Below are 18,472 nucleotides of genomic sequence, written 5' to 3' on the forward strand. Positions count from 1 at the left end.
ACGCAATAAACAACCTGCTGCCAGCACCCCCTACGCTTTTGTCTAATCCGTCGTTTCACTGGGCTCTAGTTTGTCTCACAAATACGAAAGTGAATCTCAGTAGCAGAATGCACAGAGGCACATTAACTAGGATGTGTGCGTGCAAACTAAAGCCCCAGACATTAGGTCTAGGATTTACACTGGAATATGATTCCATAACTGTCTTAAGAGTTTAGTGCAGAAGTTCTCAGACAGATCTTGAACAACTTTGTGACCTTGGAGACCTAATGCCTGAAGATGTTTTTAAAGCCACATTCATTAATTGTTAATTGACCTGTTGAGCTGCTCCTTTTAATCTACAGTGAGCCAGACATTAACTGAACTAATGATGCTTGAACATTTTCTTTAAAAATATATGTTTAGTGTTGCCTTCAGATTCTAAATCAAAGCTACATTTTTGCCTTTGGATTACTTACAGCACTGTGCTGAATATCTTTCTTGTGCATCCTTCTAAAGTCTCCCTGAAGCTTTGGTTAATGCCTCCACCTACTGGAAGAAAGAGTGCATTGCCTGTTATTAAATGCCATTAGATGCATAGACAATGCTGTTTCCATTAAATAGTCTGGGGATATAAATACTTGTGTTTCAGTAGTGACTTAAATCAATGTAGATGAGACCATCAGATACTGCTACAGAAATACTTTAGCAACCAGCATGAATGATGATTTGTTGGATAAGCCGTATATCTTGGCTTACTGTGGTCTGATGTTATGGGCCATTGGAAGACATGCTAGTATTACTGCATCAAGAGAGCAGGGTTCACTACTAAGGCAAAGAACAAACAGCAAGCTCTTTTCCTGGTCATCGTGATCTCCACGAACTTCAGCCATCATTGATTTTAATGTTTCATTCACTTGCCCTACACGACCAAACTTGCTCATCCATGTCTTTATCACCTTGCTTTGTGTACTGGTGCACAGTCATGATGGAACAGGAAGGGGCCATCCCCAAACTCTTCCTACAAAGTTGGGAGCATATTGTCCAAAATATCTTTGTATGCTGAAGCATTAAGAGTTCCTTTCACTGGAATTAAGGGGCTGAGCCCAACTCCTGAAAAACAACCCCACACCATAATCCCCCCTCCACCAAACTTTACACTTGGCACATTGCAGTCAGACAAGTGCCGTTTTCCTGGCAACTGCCAAACCCAGACTTGTCCATTGGATTGCCAGACAGAGAAGTGTGATTCATCACTCCAGAGAAAACGTCTCTACTGCTCTGGAGTCCAGTGGCAGCATGCTTTACACCACTGCATCCAACACTTTGCATGGTGCTTGGTGATGTAAGGCTTGGATGCAGAAGATCAGCCATGGAAACCCATTACATGAAGCTCTCTACACACTGCTCTTGAGCTAATCTTAAGGTCATATGAAGTTTGGAGGTCTCTAGAGACTGACTCTGCACAAAGGTGGCAACCTCTGTGCACAATGTGCCTCAACATCTGTTGACTCCACTCAACAGTGAATACTGAGTGAATATTTTTTGCAATATAGTGTATGTCACTTATTGTTGTTCATCTGAGATTGCATTCACCAAATTTTAATACCTGGTAAAGTATATTTTAAAATACTCAATAAGTTTTTATAATAGCCTGATACACAAAACCTTACAACTGAAAGAGGGTGTACCTTCTTTTTTACCATGACTGTACACTTATAGGCCACAAGGAAAAACACACTCTTTCAGCAGCTTCATCATGCTGATGCTAGCTAGCTAGAATGATAGGTATGCTTTGTTTTAATGTCATAGCTGTTATTTCCTCACATTGTTGTCTTATATATTTTGTTTCTAGTGGTAGACTAAGACACTATATTTATCTTTACAGGTTGTAATAAAATTACCAAAAGTACTTCCATATTTAGACATTGAACTAATCTGTTTATATACACTGCTGATTCTTTCATTCATCTTGCACATACTATATACAGACAGTGTTAAGCTGTGATATTTTAATGTTTGCTTTTTTAATTAAAACAATTTTCAGTTTCACTGACTGTAATCAGTCTATATAAATTCACTAATAGCAGTGGCTGATGTTTATTTGTTTTTTCACATCAACAAGGTGCTCGCAAAGGGATGAAGACATCAAAACAGTACCCCTTAAAAAAATAAAATAAAGATGTCTTTGAAATCCTAAAATAAAAGAATGGATAACAAACAAATAAAAAGCACTGGTACTGGGTACTGACCAGATTGTTGTTGTAAACAGGCAAAATAAAATAAAATAAAATAATAAGAATAATAAAAAAAAGAAGCCTTAATTGGTGCTGTCTGAGAGGTATAACAAATTTGGAGGCCATATGTCTTCAAATTCACAAATGATTTTCATTAAAGCTTGTATTTACGAAAGTAAAAGATCCAAACTGATCATAAGCATAATGTTGTTGATTTTTTTTTTTGTTTTTAAATTTGTTTTGGTGTTTATTTATGTATGACTAGGGTACGGAACGCCGTCTACAAAGGGGGATAGCGACGCGCAATCTGGCAACCCTTCTGTCAAACTCTCATTGTACGGGGTGCAGGTTGCTTCTGGAAGTTGCAAACATAAGTTAGCGTCTTTGCACCTGGCAGTAGCAGAGCTGCAATTTAACATGGCAGGGAAGAGGGCGTTAGTAATCCTGTCTAAAGGCGCAGAGGAGATGGAAACTGTTATTCCTGTGGACATCATGCGCAGAGCCGGGGTTTGTAACATGCTCTATGTTAGCATTTAGCAACTTAGCCTGTTAGCGCGCATCAGAATTAGCTTCTGCTACAGTCGGCTCACAACAATAACCGCAACAGCCATGTTAAGATATCAGGCTGTTAAGATTATTTTATCATCTTTATATCTTATAAGGGTTACATACGCACTTACCATGTGCCACCCAAAGTAGCACTTTTTCCCTTAGCTTATTTTAGGGTATAAGCTAAGTGTTCAGTCAGCTGCTGTTTTGGGTTGGTGTCTGCTAAAGGTTGACAGACTCATAACCTCATTAGTGAGTGCAGACAGAGCCCAAGTTAAATGTCAAAGTCCAGCCTCTGCCATTTGATATCTTTCAAAATAAAAGTCCTTGTCAGTGACATACTGTACAGACGAGATGCCACGTTTACCCATCATGCCGCACTGTTTTTCTTTTACCTGCCCAAACTTGTAGATAGCAGTGACGGTTGCTGGTCTCACCGGCAAAGAGCCAGTACAGTGCAGCCGAAACGTCGTCATTTGTCCTGATGCTAGTCTGGAGGAGGCCAGCAAACAGGTGGGGCTCAGCAATTATCCTACTAAAATTACATACAAGAAGAAATAAAAGCCCTTATTTACTTATTTGTAATTTTTCAAAATTTAGTGATGATGCTTGGTGTGCTGCATTGTCAAACATTTTTATCCCCCTCCAAGGGCCCTTATGATGTGGTGCTTCTGCCAGGAGGAATGCCAGGAGCCCAGAATCTGGCAGAGGTAAGATACTACAGTAAAGTTTTTTGAATTAGTAATATTTTGGTAATTATTAAAAAACAAGCCATATTTTGTAGGCAAACATATTTGTCAGGTTTTTTTTTTTACTTTGCCCATCCCTTCATGTCCTTTCTGATAGTTTCTGCAATCTCTAACCAGGAATTTACTGATATCAGTTAGTCCTTAAGTCAAGGCCATGGTTATTATTTCTTATATTTAGGTGATAGTTATTACTGTCTTACTAATGGACTGAAAAAAATAGCACAGGAGGACTGGATGGTACTAAACAAGTCAATCACAATATAGCTACATTTGAATTGATGCTGCTACTTAATTTTTTGTGTCAAATGTACCCCCCCCCCCCCCAAAAAAAAAACAAAAAAAAAAAAACACACACACATGCACGCACACAGTGTTTTGACACTAATTGGTAAATTCAGAATTAGTGTACACCTAACATAGTGCTTACAGAACTCTATTTGAAGTATATTTAGGATATTATTTTAAAGGTCTACTTGATTTTCACAAGAGGTAGCAACAAAATACCCAAGAATTAAAAAAAATACAAAAACAAAAAAAACAAGGAAGTGGCTCACATGCTGAGAACTTTAGGAGACACCAGTTTTTTATGAAAGTCACTAATCCATATGTCTCCATACCAGCAGGGTGAAATGTGTCAATAACAAGGTAGGGCTGTGCCATATCATACTATCTGTAATAATACCAGTATAACTTTTATGTGATATACAAGTGTAATATCATGATATCATTGCTATAGCAATGCAATGCCTTTATGTTCCCTAGTGCATTCAACAACTAGACAAGGCCGGGCATGTCTGAGAGCAAGTACCCCGTGTAATTTGCTACTTCATCAACCTCCAGTGAATTACAGTACTTTGCAAAATATAGAAGAAAATTGTTCTTGCTAAAGGGGGGAAATAACAAACTTGGTTCACCACTTGAGGCAAAAATACACAGTTGAACACAGCCAGACTATGAAGGGGAAGATACTAGTAGCTGGTGATGTGTGACTCAAAAGTAAACAAATGACTCAAACAAGCATTGCTAGCTGCGCTCTGTATGACAGGAAGAGTAAATGGTGGTTGGAAATTACTGATGCAGTTACATGGTGGAAAAGCAGTGCTTTCAGCAGGTGGTTAAAAAGCTCAACCCAAGATACAACATCCCAAGGTAGAACATACTTTTCAGCTTTATTATGTGACAATTTTACTCAGGTCTTTAGGTATTGTTAAACTGAAGTGTGAAGTAGTCATGTTGTACTTTTAGTTAAATTTCCAGAGAAAATAGTACCTAGGCTGCTTACATTTGATTTATGCTGTGTCACTACTATTGTACTATAATGCTGCTGCTGCATGTACTTTGTTTCAATAGATTCATCTTCAAATTAGGTAGTGTGTCATCAGTGGCAGTAGCTCACTGGAAAAGAAGGATGGGAAATGCCCTTTATTTACTTATGCTTTTAAATGCTGCTGCCTGCAAGCTCTAAGTGTTAAATTATTTTCTTCTTTTTTCCATATCATGATAAATATCATTTTTGCAGATTTTCTTGAAATATCATGATATAATTTTGAGGCTGTATCACCCACCTCTAGAACACACAGACAATCAGTGAATTGTATTACTTGTGTTTCTTGAACTCGGTTAGAGATTGTCTTTCTGTGGCAACACGTCATTGGTGATTACTTTTCATAGGCTGGCCAACAGTAACTGTTGTGAAGTGGCCATTTTCCTTCTAATTACACATCCATGGAATACACTGGTCTTCTTTGTCAGTCTGTTCTAGCATGAATAGAAGGATGTGTGTGTCAGCTCTCTGGATTCAGAGCTCATTGTCCCATGTTTGTGGTGTTTGCTTTTATATTGTTATATTATTGTTATGAAATTAATAGAGTAAACAGATCTATTTTTTATTTTATTTTTTTTTAGTTTTCTTTTAAACACTCAGTGAAGCATATATTTACAGGATTTTGTATGTGTACTATATAATTAATATGGGAAATAACCACACTAATTCATACCATATCCAGAATTTTAGTGGGTGAATCTGCTGAATTCATACTCTGCTTCAGACTTCAGAGACCTGCCCAGATACCAGAATAGTTTTCTATTACTGCAATTAGCAAGTGTGTTCACCTGATACCCAGAATTTTTTATGGTTAGATTGCTGGATTATCAAAAAACATGACAGGCTGGCGACCTGTACAGGGTGTACCCTGCCTCTCGCCCTATGACAGCTGGGATAGGTTCCAGCACCCCCCACGACCCTGAACAGGATAGGCAGAAGTGGATGGATGTTAGGCTTTAGAAGTGAGGAGAAATGGAAAGATTCTCTATTCTTTTTTTTTTTTAAAGCTCACTTGATAATGAATTTTAGTATACATTTATTAGTCACATTCATTTGATGAATGTATTGAAGCAGTCATTTTTTTTTTTGGCTGGGTAGCTCTGTAAGTTTTAAAGTGTTTAAAACAGCCGGCTTGTTTCAGTGATTATAGTGAAGTCAGCATGTACTCTGTTGAATCACATAGCCTGCAAATGAGTCACTGTGCATCTGCTTTTCACTCTCTTGCAGTCTCCTGCTGTGAAGGAGGTGCTGAAAGATCAAGATGGCAGAAAAGGCCTGATTGCAGCCATCTGTGCAGGTATAGTTTGTGAAAACAACAAAGTCATAATTTGTTTAGAAATGGCTCCAAGAAATCTACTTCGCACAGTCAAAGAAATCTACTTGTGTAAATCTACAGTTCTTAGATCTTCACTGAGTTCCTTGGATTTTCCCATTGTTCGGAGTATTGGTCTATCTAATGAGTGCTGTCATACAAATCATTTTTAATGCCGGCAAAGAGAAGCTACCAATTGTAGTCAATCATCATCACTAACAAAAAGTTGATAGGCCTTGGCTTAAGATTTAAGGGGGTGTATGTATAATTTTGACCTTGTGTGGATTAGAGGAAAATAATAAATGAATACATTAAAACTTGTGCCCACAATTCTTGCTTTTAAAAGTCATTGCAGATGTATGCTGTGAAATCATTCCACCCCAGAAATAGAACAGTTAAAAAAAAAAAAAAAAAAAAATCATTAAAAGCCCCAAATTACCATGACATTCATACCCATGAGTGTATGTAAACTTTCTGACCACAACTACAGCTATATAAATTAATAAACATATAATTTTTTTCAACTATATAAATATTCTAGCTTTAGATGCATCAAGTTAATTTTTTTACTGGTAAATGGGATTTGGAAATGATACTGTAGATCTTGGGCAAAAACTGCTGCTGTTTTTAATACACTCATCATTTCTGGATATTTTAGTAACTGGAGCCTAAATTGAACAAGCATCTCATCCACATCTTGAGAACTATACACCAATTATTAATATCATGCTCCATTAATTTATGATAATTTGTGAACCTCATTTACACTTGAAGTAAAAGGGTGAGGGTTTGATTAATAAGTGTCCCCAAGCGCTCCCGCAAGTGGGGACATTTTATTTGACAGAAGAAAGGACACAGGAAGGACATTTTGAACGGGGACAGGGGACCAGTGCGGCAAAGTTGATTTGAAGGGTGTCCTAGAAATGACTGAAATCCTCACAGGAATACACATTTTAATGAACCTGCTATCAAGAGGGCCAGTTGCAAGACTTGTTATTCTGCCTTAACATGAAAGTTATTATCTTGACACATGAAAAAAAGTTAATTAACAAAGCAGTGTGATTGAATATAATAATGAGCCCCAAACAACAACAAAAAAATGCACAGGACAAGTTTACCTTATATGCTTCTATTCTGAGCTAATACTTGATACATGCATGTAAGAGATATCCCCAGATAAATACACAATTTATACAATGGCCACCATCATCATCACCACCCTTTTCTCTGCCTTGCAGTTTCTGACTGCTTCTCAGAAGCTCTCTCTCTCTCTCAGACTGCTGTCCTCTGGGTGGGGACTAAGTGTAACAGGAGTAGCTTGGCTCTAACTGGCAGACTGCTGTTCTGCCAGGGGAAAGTGTAATCTTTAGACTGCATGGGAAAGCAGCCAACAAGCATAATCAATAACTTTCTATTTATTAACAGTTTTTGGATGAGCTCACTGCAGTGCTAGGGCATTACCAAAGTTAATGCAGCAGCAGTCAATGTCTTCAGCCCCACCACCCCCAACCCCACCCCCAATGTGGCACAAAGTCTTTGTTGAGAAGCTGAAACCGCATACTATATGCAGGTATACTTAGAAACAATGATACAGTTGAGGACGCCTTGAGGGCACAGTGTTGCGTTCAGATATTTTGCAGGCGTGTGATTAATTTAGTAACTGAAATCCATAATGTAAAATGCATAATTTTTTTGTGTTTGTATTTTCTTGGGCAGTGTAAATTTTGTGTTTAGTTTGAAAGAAGTGATTTGAGGATGAAGCCCTTTTGCATTCTTTGAACTGTATTAAGATGAAAACCAGGACTGATGGAAGCAGCCAAACATGTTCTTTAGTGTCACTTTCTAACAGGAAGCTGTTAAATGAACCTTACACAGCATTGCCCTTCTGCAGGTCCTACCGCTCTTCTGGCACATGGCATTGGGTTTGGCAGCACAGTCACTACACATCCTGCCATGAAGGAGAAGATGATGGCTGGAGGTAAAAAAAAAAAAAAAGACTGACTTCATTTACAGCTACTTGCTTTTGATATTTACTGCTGAAACTCAGAACAGAACAGGAGGAGCTGTGTGTATTTGTACAGGGCAGCAGATGGTGCTATATTAGCTCTTTCTTGCCTATAGAGAATCATGTCACTCTGCAGTAGTGGAGCACACCACTCAGAGGTGAAAAGCAATGCAGGAATTTGACAGAATATACTAGAAATGGCTTGGCTGAAATGATGATAGGTTACCCATGTGTACATGCTTATAGTACACTTGTAACATCATGACACGTGACTTTCAGTTTGTAGCTTAAAGCTGTCATATTGTCATAATCCTTATGGTGTTGCTCTTTGTCTTTTTTTAGACCACTATAAATATTCAGAGGCTCGAGTACAGAAGGATGGACATTACATCACCAGCCGTGGGCCAGGAACGAGTTTCGAGTTTGCCCTGACGATTGTAGAGGAACTTATGGGGGCTGAGGTTGCAGCTCAAGTCAAGGCTCCTCTTATTATGAAAGACTGACTGTAGCTATGTTTGCTTACAAAACTGAAAGCAGCACAGCCCCCCTATGAAGGTCTAACATTACTGAGACCGCTAATCCATTATAGCTGGCACAGAAATTCAGACTTACTAGTGACAAAATGTTCTTTCCACAGGACATAGCCTGTCTCTGTTGTGAAAGGTTATTGTCTTCTTCTGCCTTTCATAGTTGCCAATGACTTGGAAACACAGTATGAATAATCACTATTGTAGTGTATTTCCACAAGTTATTTCCCTATTATTTTTGATTGCTTTATAGTAATGCCTGCTATTAAAAGAAGAGTGTGATGAATCTCTGCTTGTCTTATTCTATTTATTAATGCTGGAGGTCACTTTGACTTGATTTCACATGCCTGCAGTGCTTGTTGACACCTAAATATAGGCTGCATAATGTAATGTATTGTGAGCGCTACTTGGAACGCGGGAAGCGGAATCCGAATTGATCGACAGGCAGTCTAGCCAATAAGAAGCCAGGACCTGACCGCAGTTGTGATCTAACCAACCAGTGGCTGAGCGCCCGCAGCCAATAGGGCGGGGTTTTGATGTAGCGCGTGGTAGCTGTGTCAGAGCAACAAAATCCGGAGGGTCTTCACACAGTCAAAAAGGAAGAAGAAGGTTTTGCCAAAGGTAGGAGCGTTTGGGTTCTCTTCTGAGTGTTTTCTGGGTTATTCAGACTTCAGTTAACCATAACGTTCTAACGTTAAAGTGTGCTTTGTAAATGTAATATTTTATTTAAGATTGTAAAAGCAGTTAATAACGTTAACTAGCCACCACGGGTGTCGAAATTAACATTACTCCGGGACGTTAATTTACACAGCAGCAAACTGGACAAGGGTTACATCATTTAAAGAGTGGGTGTTTGCAACTACGAATCACTTTATTAGCCGTGATTAGCTTGCTAAGTGTGGTGAGCCTCAAGTTCGCAGCGATAAAGCCTTAACGTATTGACATCAGCGTCTCAAATTGGCCAGGCAGAGTAACGTTTGCCCGAGGTAAGACGCTCGCTGCAAGCTCACAGCGAAGAGATTCGTTATGAGTGGAACTGAAACTAGAAGAACGACGCGTGTTAACACTGTGAGATCGTTCTGCAGATGTGACCCGACATGGAGACGCCAGCTTCAGAAGCCCTCCATCCTCAACAGCAGCCGCAGTCAAGACTGCTGCATACGCTTACTGTAGCTAATGCAATGCGGCACAGGCCAGGTTGTGCATGACTTGTGATTCAAATGAATATGACTACAGGAAATCTAATCATCTCTAAATGAAGGTTGCATTGATATTGACGTTGTCACTTATTGGAATGAGTAGAAAAGCGGCAGCATTTTGCAGCATGAGTTTGCTTCACCAAAGATTCTCGTTGACAGAGGGGCCTGTCAAGATTACTCATTGATCATAACTTGGACTCTTAAACGGGAATATTCAGAGGTCCATCTCGTTCATTTTACATAGTCAGGAAATACACAGCAAGTTATCATCTGGTAGACTGCATGCTTAGTTGCAGGGAAACTCCCTCTTAGGGCTCTTTTAGACAGCAGTAGTTCTTAGAAAAGCGTGCAGAACCGCAGCAGCGCAGTCAGAGGTCATCGAAATTTGAGAGCAGGTGGCATGGCCTTTCATCCGTCTTTGTACAGCTGAACAAAAGTGAAACAAACAAACAAAAAGTCTGAGGCTTCCTTCCCATGACTGTGCTTCAAGAGAAATTTGGTCACTATTAAAATCACATCATATCAAAATCTACATTAGGAGAAATTAGTGTACACCTGTGTGTATTTTCCTAGTAGCCTATAAGGGCATAGTGTGACTAGATGAGTAGGAATTGCATATTTATGATTCTGATTATTTAAAAATGTATGCTTTTGGTGGCATCTGTTTGAGACATAAGAGACTACAGTATGTTACCATTGATTTCTGCATTTTTCTGTTATTTCCTGTTAGTGAGCTGCGTTGCTAAGTGGCTAACATTAGGCTCCTTACATACTTAATATCATATGCCGTGTTTGAGGTCTGCAGACTAAAAGCTAAAGTTTGCCTTCAGAGGTTACATATTGCCTGCTTGGGGCTATTTACCCTACCAGAACAAGCCCCCAACTTAGGTTTCCTGCCCAGCTATAACCCAACCATATAAACAGTGTCCATGACTCCATGACCATTCCAACTTCCTATGAATTGTGAGGGTTTTTTCTTTCTATCACTGACTAACAATTATTATATACAGACTACTACTACCTGCTTATGCTTGCTAAAAGTCTTCAGCCCTTTAAGTGGGCTATACTTACCATATTGGGGCAGCATCATTGCTTTGTCTGCCTGATCTAATTTGTTTTATTTCAGTGTTTCAGAATAAACTAATAATGCCAATTAATCCTTACCACTCCCTGGAAGACAAACCTCACTGCTTAAATGGTGTCTTGCTCACAATTGTATAGCACAGTCTCATTAATTTCCTGTGTTTTTCAGTGGGGTATTTCTGGAACGTTAGCATTTTGCGCTTTTGCACAAAACATGTTAGAATTATTCTGCTTGAGCAGTGGTACAGTAAAGAGCTTCAGGCATGACTCCCTATTTCTGGATGGGGCAGAGGAGGGCAAGATGGGGGTAGGGTGAGGCTGAAGTCTCTGTGACTGAGTCATTGGTTTAGCTAATGATGCAATTAGAATGCTACACTTTGCATCTCCTGATTAGATCCCTTGCGCGCACTGGCTGAATTTGCTTGCCTGAGTTGTTTTTACAGATGCATTTCAAAAGGTAATGGGCAATTTTCAAGCAACCATGGTTTCATCAGGCAACCACAGTTTTCACTGCCATCAGCAATAAATGCATAGATCTGGCTCTGACAGCTAAACTAATGTGGAATTGAAATGATAGTTACTGGTGATTGTACAATTTGGGACCAAAACAGGTCAGTAATTGATCCTTCTTTGAATAAAATGTGCATTTTATATTGTTGTATCTACATGAAATTCTATTTTGGTAATTTTTTTCAGTATATGCCTTTATTTACTCAGGAGGGATTTGTTTGCCGGTGACATGGTTTAGAAACCTTGCTTAGCTGGCATCTACAAATTTGAAGCACAGATATGATTTTTGTTATTTATTTGTAGAAAAACATATGAAGAGGTAGTTTTATAAATACCCTGAACTCTAGAGCCTTTTTTTTTTTTTTTTTTAAAGTCAAAGGTTAATAGACTCTGAACTCAGCAATTCAAAATTCCTCTTATCACTCTGATGTAATGGATGTTTCCCCAAACAAAAGTTTCAGCTCTGTGTGTTGACCAGCATACAAGCTTTAAATCTAAATAGATATACATGTCAGTTTTTCTAACTGTATTTAGTGTAGGTGCTGCAGTATTCTCCAGAATGACATCACTGCTTTGTGCCTTGTTTTTCTGTCGTTTTGTCAGGTGCAGTTAGCAGAAGTAAATGGCCCTGACCAATGTACAAAAGAGGATTTTGAACTAAAACAGAAACATTATTAGTTCACGCAGTGTGTTTACTCGATGAAATATTCTTTATTTGTTTGAATGCATGGTGAGCAAACGTGCATCAACTGTGTGCTGTTGCTTAAGTACACCAGCAACGGGGCCCAGAGCCCTCTGTTAACATAGCCCTATCCATTTGCTGAAAATGCATCCACTTAGGCCCAGATGGAACAGCTGATTTATGTATCTGCAGCCCTCACTGCATCTTCTGTATACACAAAGTGTTGCTGATGAGAGGGAAAAACCAGGGAGTTTATTTCCCCACTTCCATCAAGAGAGAAAGTAATATATACCAATGGCAGAGCACCAAATCTTTTTTAACAGCGTTCACATACAGCAATGGAAAACCTGATTTAAATTTGGTTGATCTGTATTCCAGGTCATCTTATGTACCTCTGCACCACTTCTAACTCTGGTGCTATTTTTTCCAATCTCTCCTTGGAAGCACCAGAAACACTTGTACTTGCACATCTGCATTTTCTTCACAAATGTCAAACTTGCATAGTGGTCATTCATTCAACATCTGGCTCAGACTCGACTTAAGTGTGTGGGGGGGGTCACCTCCTGCCCAGCTTGTCAAATTTGCCTCCCTGCTACTTATTAAAATGAAAATGAAGTTAAAACTTCACAGAAGTTGTCAAAATGTGACTTGGAGGGAGCACTCTAAAAATGACCTAGAAGGGGAGCTCAGCCAAATGTATATCAGGTAAGGTTTTTTTGTTCTTGTGGGTTGAGTCCCATCTATCTTGAAGCTATACATTAACTGAGTGTTATAATTGGATGTGGTGATTTGTGGAAGTAACACACCAAGAAAGAATTCACTTTCTTCAAAGCAGTCAGATTTCTTTGAAGTAACACATTTTTAACTCTTAGAACAGGGCTCTTCAACTCTGATCCCTGATCCAACACACCTGAATCAAATGGCTGAATTACCTCCTCAGTATGCAGTCAAGAGCTGTGTCCAAATTCAGGGTCCGCATCCTTCGAAGGACCCATCCTACGCAGACCGGGTCCTTCGCAGCCCACGAAGACCGCAAAGGCCGGAAGTGAGCGGCTTTGAAATTGGACGGTCTAGCCTTCATATCAGCGTCACCTGCCCCCACCTCTGTAGCTCATGTCGCCTAGCGACCATGACAGCGCGAAGCACAGCTGTGGAAAAGCAGCTGGTTAAACGGAGAATGAACTTTTGCTCCTTTTTGTGGTTTAATTTTAAATCTTTAATTCAAAATAAGCTGTTAAAAGAAGCATAACACATTTCAACATCAAGGAATACAGCTGAGCGAATGATTAATTTCCAGCTATATTAAGTGAGACATTAATGTAGAATAAAACTATCCAGTTATGATGCTTAACTTTAATTTCAGGCAAACCGAATTGCTGAGGAACAAATGAAACACTGAAATAAACCAAACATCAGCCGTTAGAGATCATCAGAGTGAGTTATAACTGCTTAACTTCCACTCAGCGGCGAAAGCCAGCGGGGATTTGAAAAGGATGTGCCGGCAGTCGGACACACTCTCCGGCTAAAGCAAGCCTCGATAGTCAGCTGACAGCTAGCGAGGCGAGCTGCTGGTAGAGCAGAGAAAACAGCGGAGCACTTTTTGTAATTAAGCGATATCTTGATAAAACGAGCTGATATTTGAGGTTTACACATTTACATTCTCGCCTGAAAACATCTTAAAAATTTATTTTGTGTCACAGAAACAGTTATTTTTCAAACTTTATGGCCGCTATTTTCCGCCATTTTTGTGTTTGAGTTTTGATGCGCAATCAATGAATCATGGGATATGGTAGGCCACGAAGGATACACTGGACCCATCCTTCAAATTCCAGAGAAGAAGGATGCATTCGTCAACCGCATTTGGAGGAGTCTTCGAATTTGGACAGCCTTCGTTGCGACATAATCAGCCTACAAATGCGGCCTTCGACGGATGCGGCCCCTGAATTTGTACACAGCTAAGTTCTCCAGAGTCTTGCTAATGACTTCTATATTTGACTCAGGTGTGTTGAAACAGAGACACATCTAAAACCTGCAGGACAGAGGCTCTCAAGGCCTGGAGTTGAAGAGCCCTGTCTTAGAACATGGGAGCTATTGGTTTAGATAGCTTTAGCATTTTTACTCATTAGTTTGGATCCAAAATAACTCAAAACACCAAAGTTGCACAATAAACCGAAAATAACTAACTCATTGAGACAGTAGTAGAACACCTCTGATTGGAGTATCCATGCTTTGTTTTCCAAGATAGTCAATGTAGCTGAATGGTATTGAGGTCCACCACAGCAACAACTTCGAAACGATTAGCCATGAAGCTAAGTATGCCCATTGACACTACCTTGTTTTTTTGAAACCTGATCTGACGAAAGAGGGGTCGATCACGCTGTGAAACTGCATACTCATAGGCTAATGACAGTTGTCAGTCATTTGCCAATCAGCATAACCCATAATAATCAGCATAATAATCTTTCTTTCTGAAACTTGGAATGGCCAAATTTTACAAAATGGACTTAATGATTTATACAGCATGACCAAAAATGAAAGACTGAGTCCATAAACTCATCAAGTGTTTACATTAGGGCTGCAACGATTCCTAGAGTAACATGAATGATTCGATAATAAAAAATCCTCGACACAAATTTGTTGCTTCCATGCTTCATTTAAACTCTGCAGTGCTCAGGTGTCTGTGTAAGCGGCGCATTTCACCCACATCAGCAGCATTAAAGTTCTCTGTCGCTGCAATGAATTTCCACCTTTTGGAAAAACCCTTTAACACAGAGTGGATCATCGCTGACACGTTTTCTCACGCCTCCACTGCTATCTACACTCGTGTGTGTGTGTGTGTGTGTGTGTGTGTGTGTGTGTGTGTGTGTGTGTGTTGTGCTTGCTGGGTTGACAGTTTCAGCTGTTAAGATACCGGCATGGATTGCTATCACTGCAGTTTTCTATTAGCCGCTATTAGCACTAGCGATCGTTCAGTAACAACGGGAACACTCCAGTCACCGGTACCGAGGGGCTCCGTCAAAACTGTTTTTATGGTTAAATCCCTGATTAGCGACTAAACCTGCAACAGAAATGTATTCAGGAGGATGCTTGTGATTACAAAGCATTATAACATTAAGCTTGTGCAGACCCCAGTTTTTCAACAAAACTTTAATAACACAACAGCAGCATTAACAGCAGCAGTTGTTTTACATGCAGTCTGTCTGCGCACATGCAAAGAGGCGGAGCCATTACTGACACAGTGAGCTCAGGTGGAGCGAAAGGAAATGTTTTTCTAGCATCCAAAGCAGCAGCGCTTTTTCCTGTAACCATCATTAAAACCGTTACTGGGAAACAGCTGGAGGAGCCCTTCATCAACCATCTGATCAACAGGTGTCAACGTGAAAAGAGACCTTTGTAGTTGCTCCATCCACCGCTGTTTTTACCGCGCTTTGTGAACTGATCCTTTACGTATGAGCGTGAGCAGGTCCTCGTCTGGACATGGAAGCCGAAGGGCACAAACGTGGGAGAATATGCTGTTGTACTGTGAACATATTTTATGGTCCAAACAAAACTACTGCAGCATCTGTCTGCGGCACAGAGGTAAACACAGACAGTGATTACGAGCAAGACGACAAGTACGCAGCAAGTTTAGCCTTAGGGCCCAACCTAATTCACAGCTGTGAAAATCGCATCGCTTTTCTCATGTAATACACACCATGCAGTGAAATAGGAGTAGAAAACTGTTGAGATGGTAGAGTCATGCCCTTCTACGGCTTGCGTCACGCATTCTTGGTTCGAGACCAGCTACCTTGTGGGGCCCAAGTTGAACCCGTTTTTCGTCTGAGCACTGAGTGCGTTTGCGGTGGAACAACCACTGAACGGTTCAAATACTGGCACCGGCACCCGGTCGGTGGAAAAAGGGCCCAATAAACATTCCCTGAGAGAGCTTTTATTGTAAAACGTTTGCATGAATACCATATGTAATAATATTTGGACTGGTTTGGACTGGTACTCATGTTTCTTTTTTTACCCTGCATGGCTCTTCCTTTTGTGTTTTGAGATTTTAATTGAACAATGTTTTTATTTGAAATGCCATCTTCCATTCGTTACTTTTAGAACTCTGCATTTGCATTCCCGGAAGACCTTTGAAGTAAGTACAGTGCCTCCTCCCTGCACTGCACCTGTTCATTTTTCTTGGATTACATAAAATTGTTGCTGAAGTAGCTAATTATATGTGTAGCAAGATACATAAAAGCTCATAAAAAATAAAATTAATATTGAGCAGAACTGAGTTCAGTGTACTGGTGCAGCCCTCCAAAACAGTCCCAGTTCCTCATGTGGCCCCTTGCGAATATTAATTGCCCACCCACTGGACTGGCATTTCAGCATTTGAACACACTTGGCGTGGTTCACCTAGAAATGTTAGCAAAATAGAGGCAAAGAATTTTTTTTTTTATTTTGCAAGGTTCATAATTAGCTTGCTTGTCTGACTCCCTGCTGAATGTGTGAATAACAACAATTGAACTGCAGGCTTCTCTTAATACAGCTCTTGTACCAGGTGTTAAATTTCTAAGTACATGAAATAGACCATGCTTTATTCACCTTATGGTTTATGGTTTCCATTAAGAGAATATCCTAACATACCCTCATAAATTGTCCAGATAATTACCCCCACCCTCAGTAGTGGAAACATGTGAGTTAACATTTTTTAAACTGCCCACCTGGTAGTAAGGAGGGCACCTGGCATGTTCATAAGAGCATCACCCTTTCCTTATGCAGCTGTCTGGCAAAGCTCCAGAGTATCACACAGAGACTACATGCTGACTGCATTAAGTGTACACATAGCAAAAAGCCAGCCCTTGCAGCACTGAGTATGAACGTGAATCTATATGTACATAATTTTAGATGGCCATGATTACAGGTGCTTTTGTTGTTTGTGAAACTGTGTAGAATGTAGGTTGCGTAATGCGATTCAAGGTTATGTGTGTTTTCTCTGTGCTGCCCCCTTTTTTACAAAATGATTTAACACAATTTTTATCAATTTCCCAAAGGGTAATTAATGCTTGAGGTGTATTATTATTTGAAAGTTACTGAGAGCAGATGAAAATTTATTTAGCAGGCAGATATGCCGCCATGCTTGGTGTCATGATTGGAGAGGAGTGAGCCTTGAATTTGTGGTCTGGCTGCAAGGAGAAGCTGGAGATGCCGTGACTAGGCTTAAGCTCAGAGAGAAAGGCCAGGAACAGTGGTGCGCAACAGTGAAGCTGTAGCTGTCCCCTTAGGCTCTGGACACAAACATACTGGGCAAGAAAAATCTATTAACACATATCTGAAGGAACCTGGTCTGAACATCACACTGGTACCAAACATAAACTACAGAGGTAGAATATGGAATATTTTAGGGAATAAAAATGCTTAGAAATCAGGAGCCATTAACCCTTATTTCCTCTGGGATCAATAAAGTATCTATCTATCTATCTGTACTAAGTCATAGAGTACAAAATGTCATTGTCAGCCTCATCACAGTGTACTACATTGTGGTACTGTTGGTTTCTTTTCTTTTCAACTACTCATATAATTAAAAATATCAACTCTGCTGTACCTTTAGTTTTTGCACTAAATCGTCTATACACTGATGCAATACTGCTGGATATTTCCTTCTCCCAGGAGTCGCAAACACATGATGGGATTTGGGACGTGTTCCACTCAAATACCATCATCTCGTAGCCCAACTACCTGTTCAGCCACCTGTTCACTTACCCAGTGCCCAGAGCAATCTGTACAGACAAAGATCTGAACAAATCAGGGCTTCCCTACCCTGATTAACCTAAACACCATACTAACACTAATAGCAACAACATTTTCCTTTAACCTCACTTCCTGACCCCCACCTACTCTGTCTGGCTCCAGAACTCACTCTTTATCTCTCTTTTTTTAAGAGTAGTCAGGTAGACTGCTTCATAATGTTGTTTAAACATCAATAACATTAAGTTAAGCTTCCATCCCCGCTTTTTGAGAGCAGTGGTTTTATAGCCCATTGATTTGTGCTAGCATTACTTGCAAATACTATCAGCGAGGTGGGGTCAGTTTCTCAGAAACTGCACTTGTGCACATTACCTTTTAAAATTCACACTATGTTGAGTGGAGCAGGGAGTTTGGTGCATACTAGAGTGCACTGGATTTGATTAATAGTAGTATCTATATATTATAACACATTGTTGATCCTTAAAGGAAAGTGATCCTCTGAAGTTACCAGTCTTTTATCAAGGTTAGAGTGTGCAGCTGCAAATAAGTGGTTTTATGGCCTGCATAGTAGGTGGGTGATTGATGTTTGGTTGCA

At 39.9% G+C, this 18,472-nt stretch overlaps 2 protein-coding genes across 3 annotated transcripts in view; both read left to right on the top strand.

Annotated features, from left to right (window-relative positions):
• Window positions 1–2,513: 2,513 nt before the first annotated feature.
• park7 (parkinson protein 7) lies at window positions 2,514–8,965 on the top strand. Its single transcript, XM_030729455.1, has 6 exons — window positions 2,514–2,720; window positions 3,174–3,275; window positions 3,413–3,472; window positions 6,063–6,132; window positions 8,039–8,125; window positions 8,495–8,965. Exons 1-6 carry the CDS (start codon window positions 2,631–2,633, stop codon window positions 8,653–8,655), a joined length of 570 nt encoding a protein of 189 aa, XP_030585315.1. The 5' UTR covers window positions 2,514–2,630; the 3' UTR covers window positions 8,656–8,965.
• A 201-nt stretch (window positions 8,966–9,166) lies between these two features.
• kcnab2a (potassium voltage-gated channel subfamily A regulatory beta subunit 2a) overlaps window positions 9,167–18,472 on the top strand; it is a 103,272-nt gene continuing 93,966 nt past the window's right edge. For both annotated transcript variants that reach the window (XM_030728733.1, XM_030728734.1), the window contains exon 1: window positions 9,167–9,300. The gene's annotated coding sequence lies outside the window, so the exon portion shown is untranslated. The remainder of the gene's footprint in view (window positions 9,301–18,472) is intronic.

The sequence above is a fragment of the Archocentrus centrarchus genome, chromosome 5 (genome assembly GCF_007364275.1).
Source record: "Archocentrus centrarchus isolate MPI-CPG fArcCen1 chromosome 5, fArcCen1, whole genome shotgun sequence".
Lineage (NCBI taxonomy): Eukaryota > Metazoa > Chordata > Actinopteri > Cichliformes > Cichlidae > Archocentrus > Archocentrus centrarchus.

Coding starts and splice junctions, on each gene's coding strand:
- park7 (XM_030729455.1), top strand. CDS start 2,631: ATGGCAGGGAAGAGGGCGTTAGTAATCCTGTCTAAAGGCGCAGAGGAG. Junction 3,473..6,062: donor GAGCCCAGAATCTGGCAGAG/GTAAGATACTAC, acceptor ACTCTCTTGCAG/TCTCCTGCTGTGAAGGAGGT. Junction 6,133..8,038: donor GATTGCAGCCATCTGTGCAG/GTATAGTTTGTG, acceptor GCCCTTCTGCAG/GTCCTACCGCTCTTCTGGCA.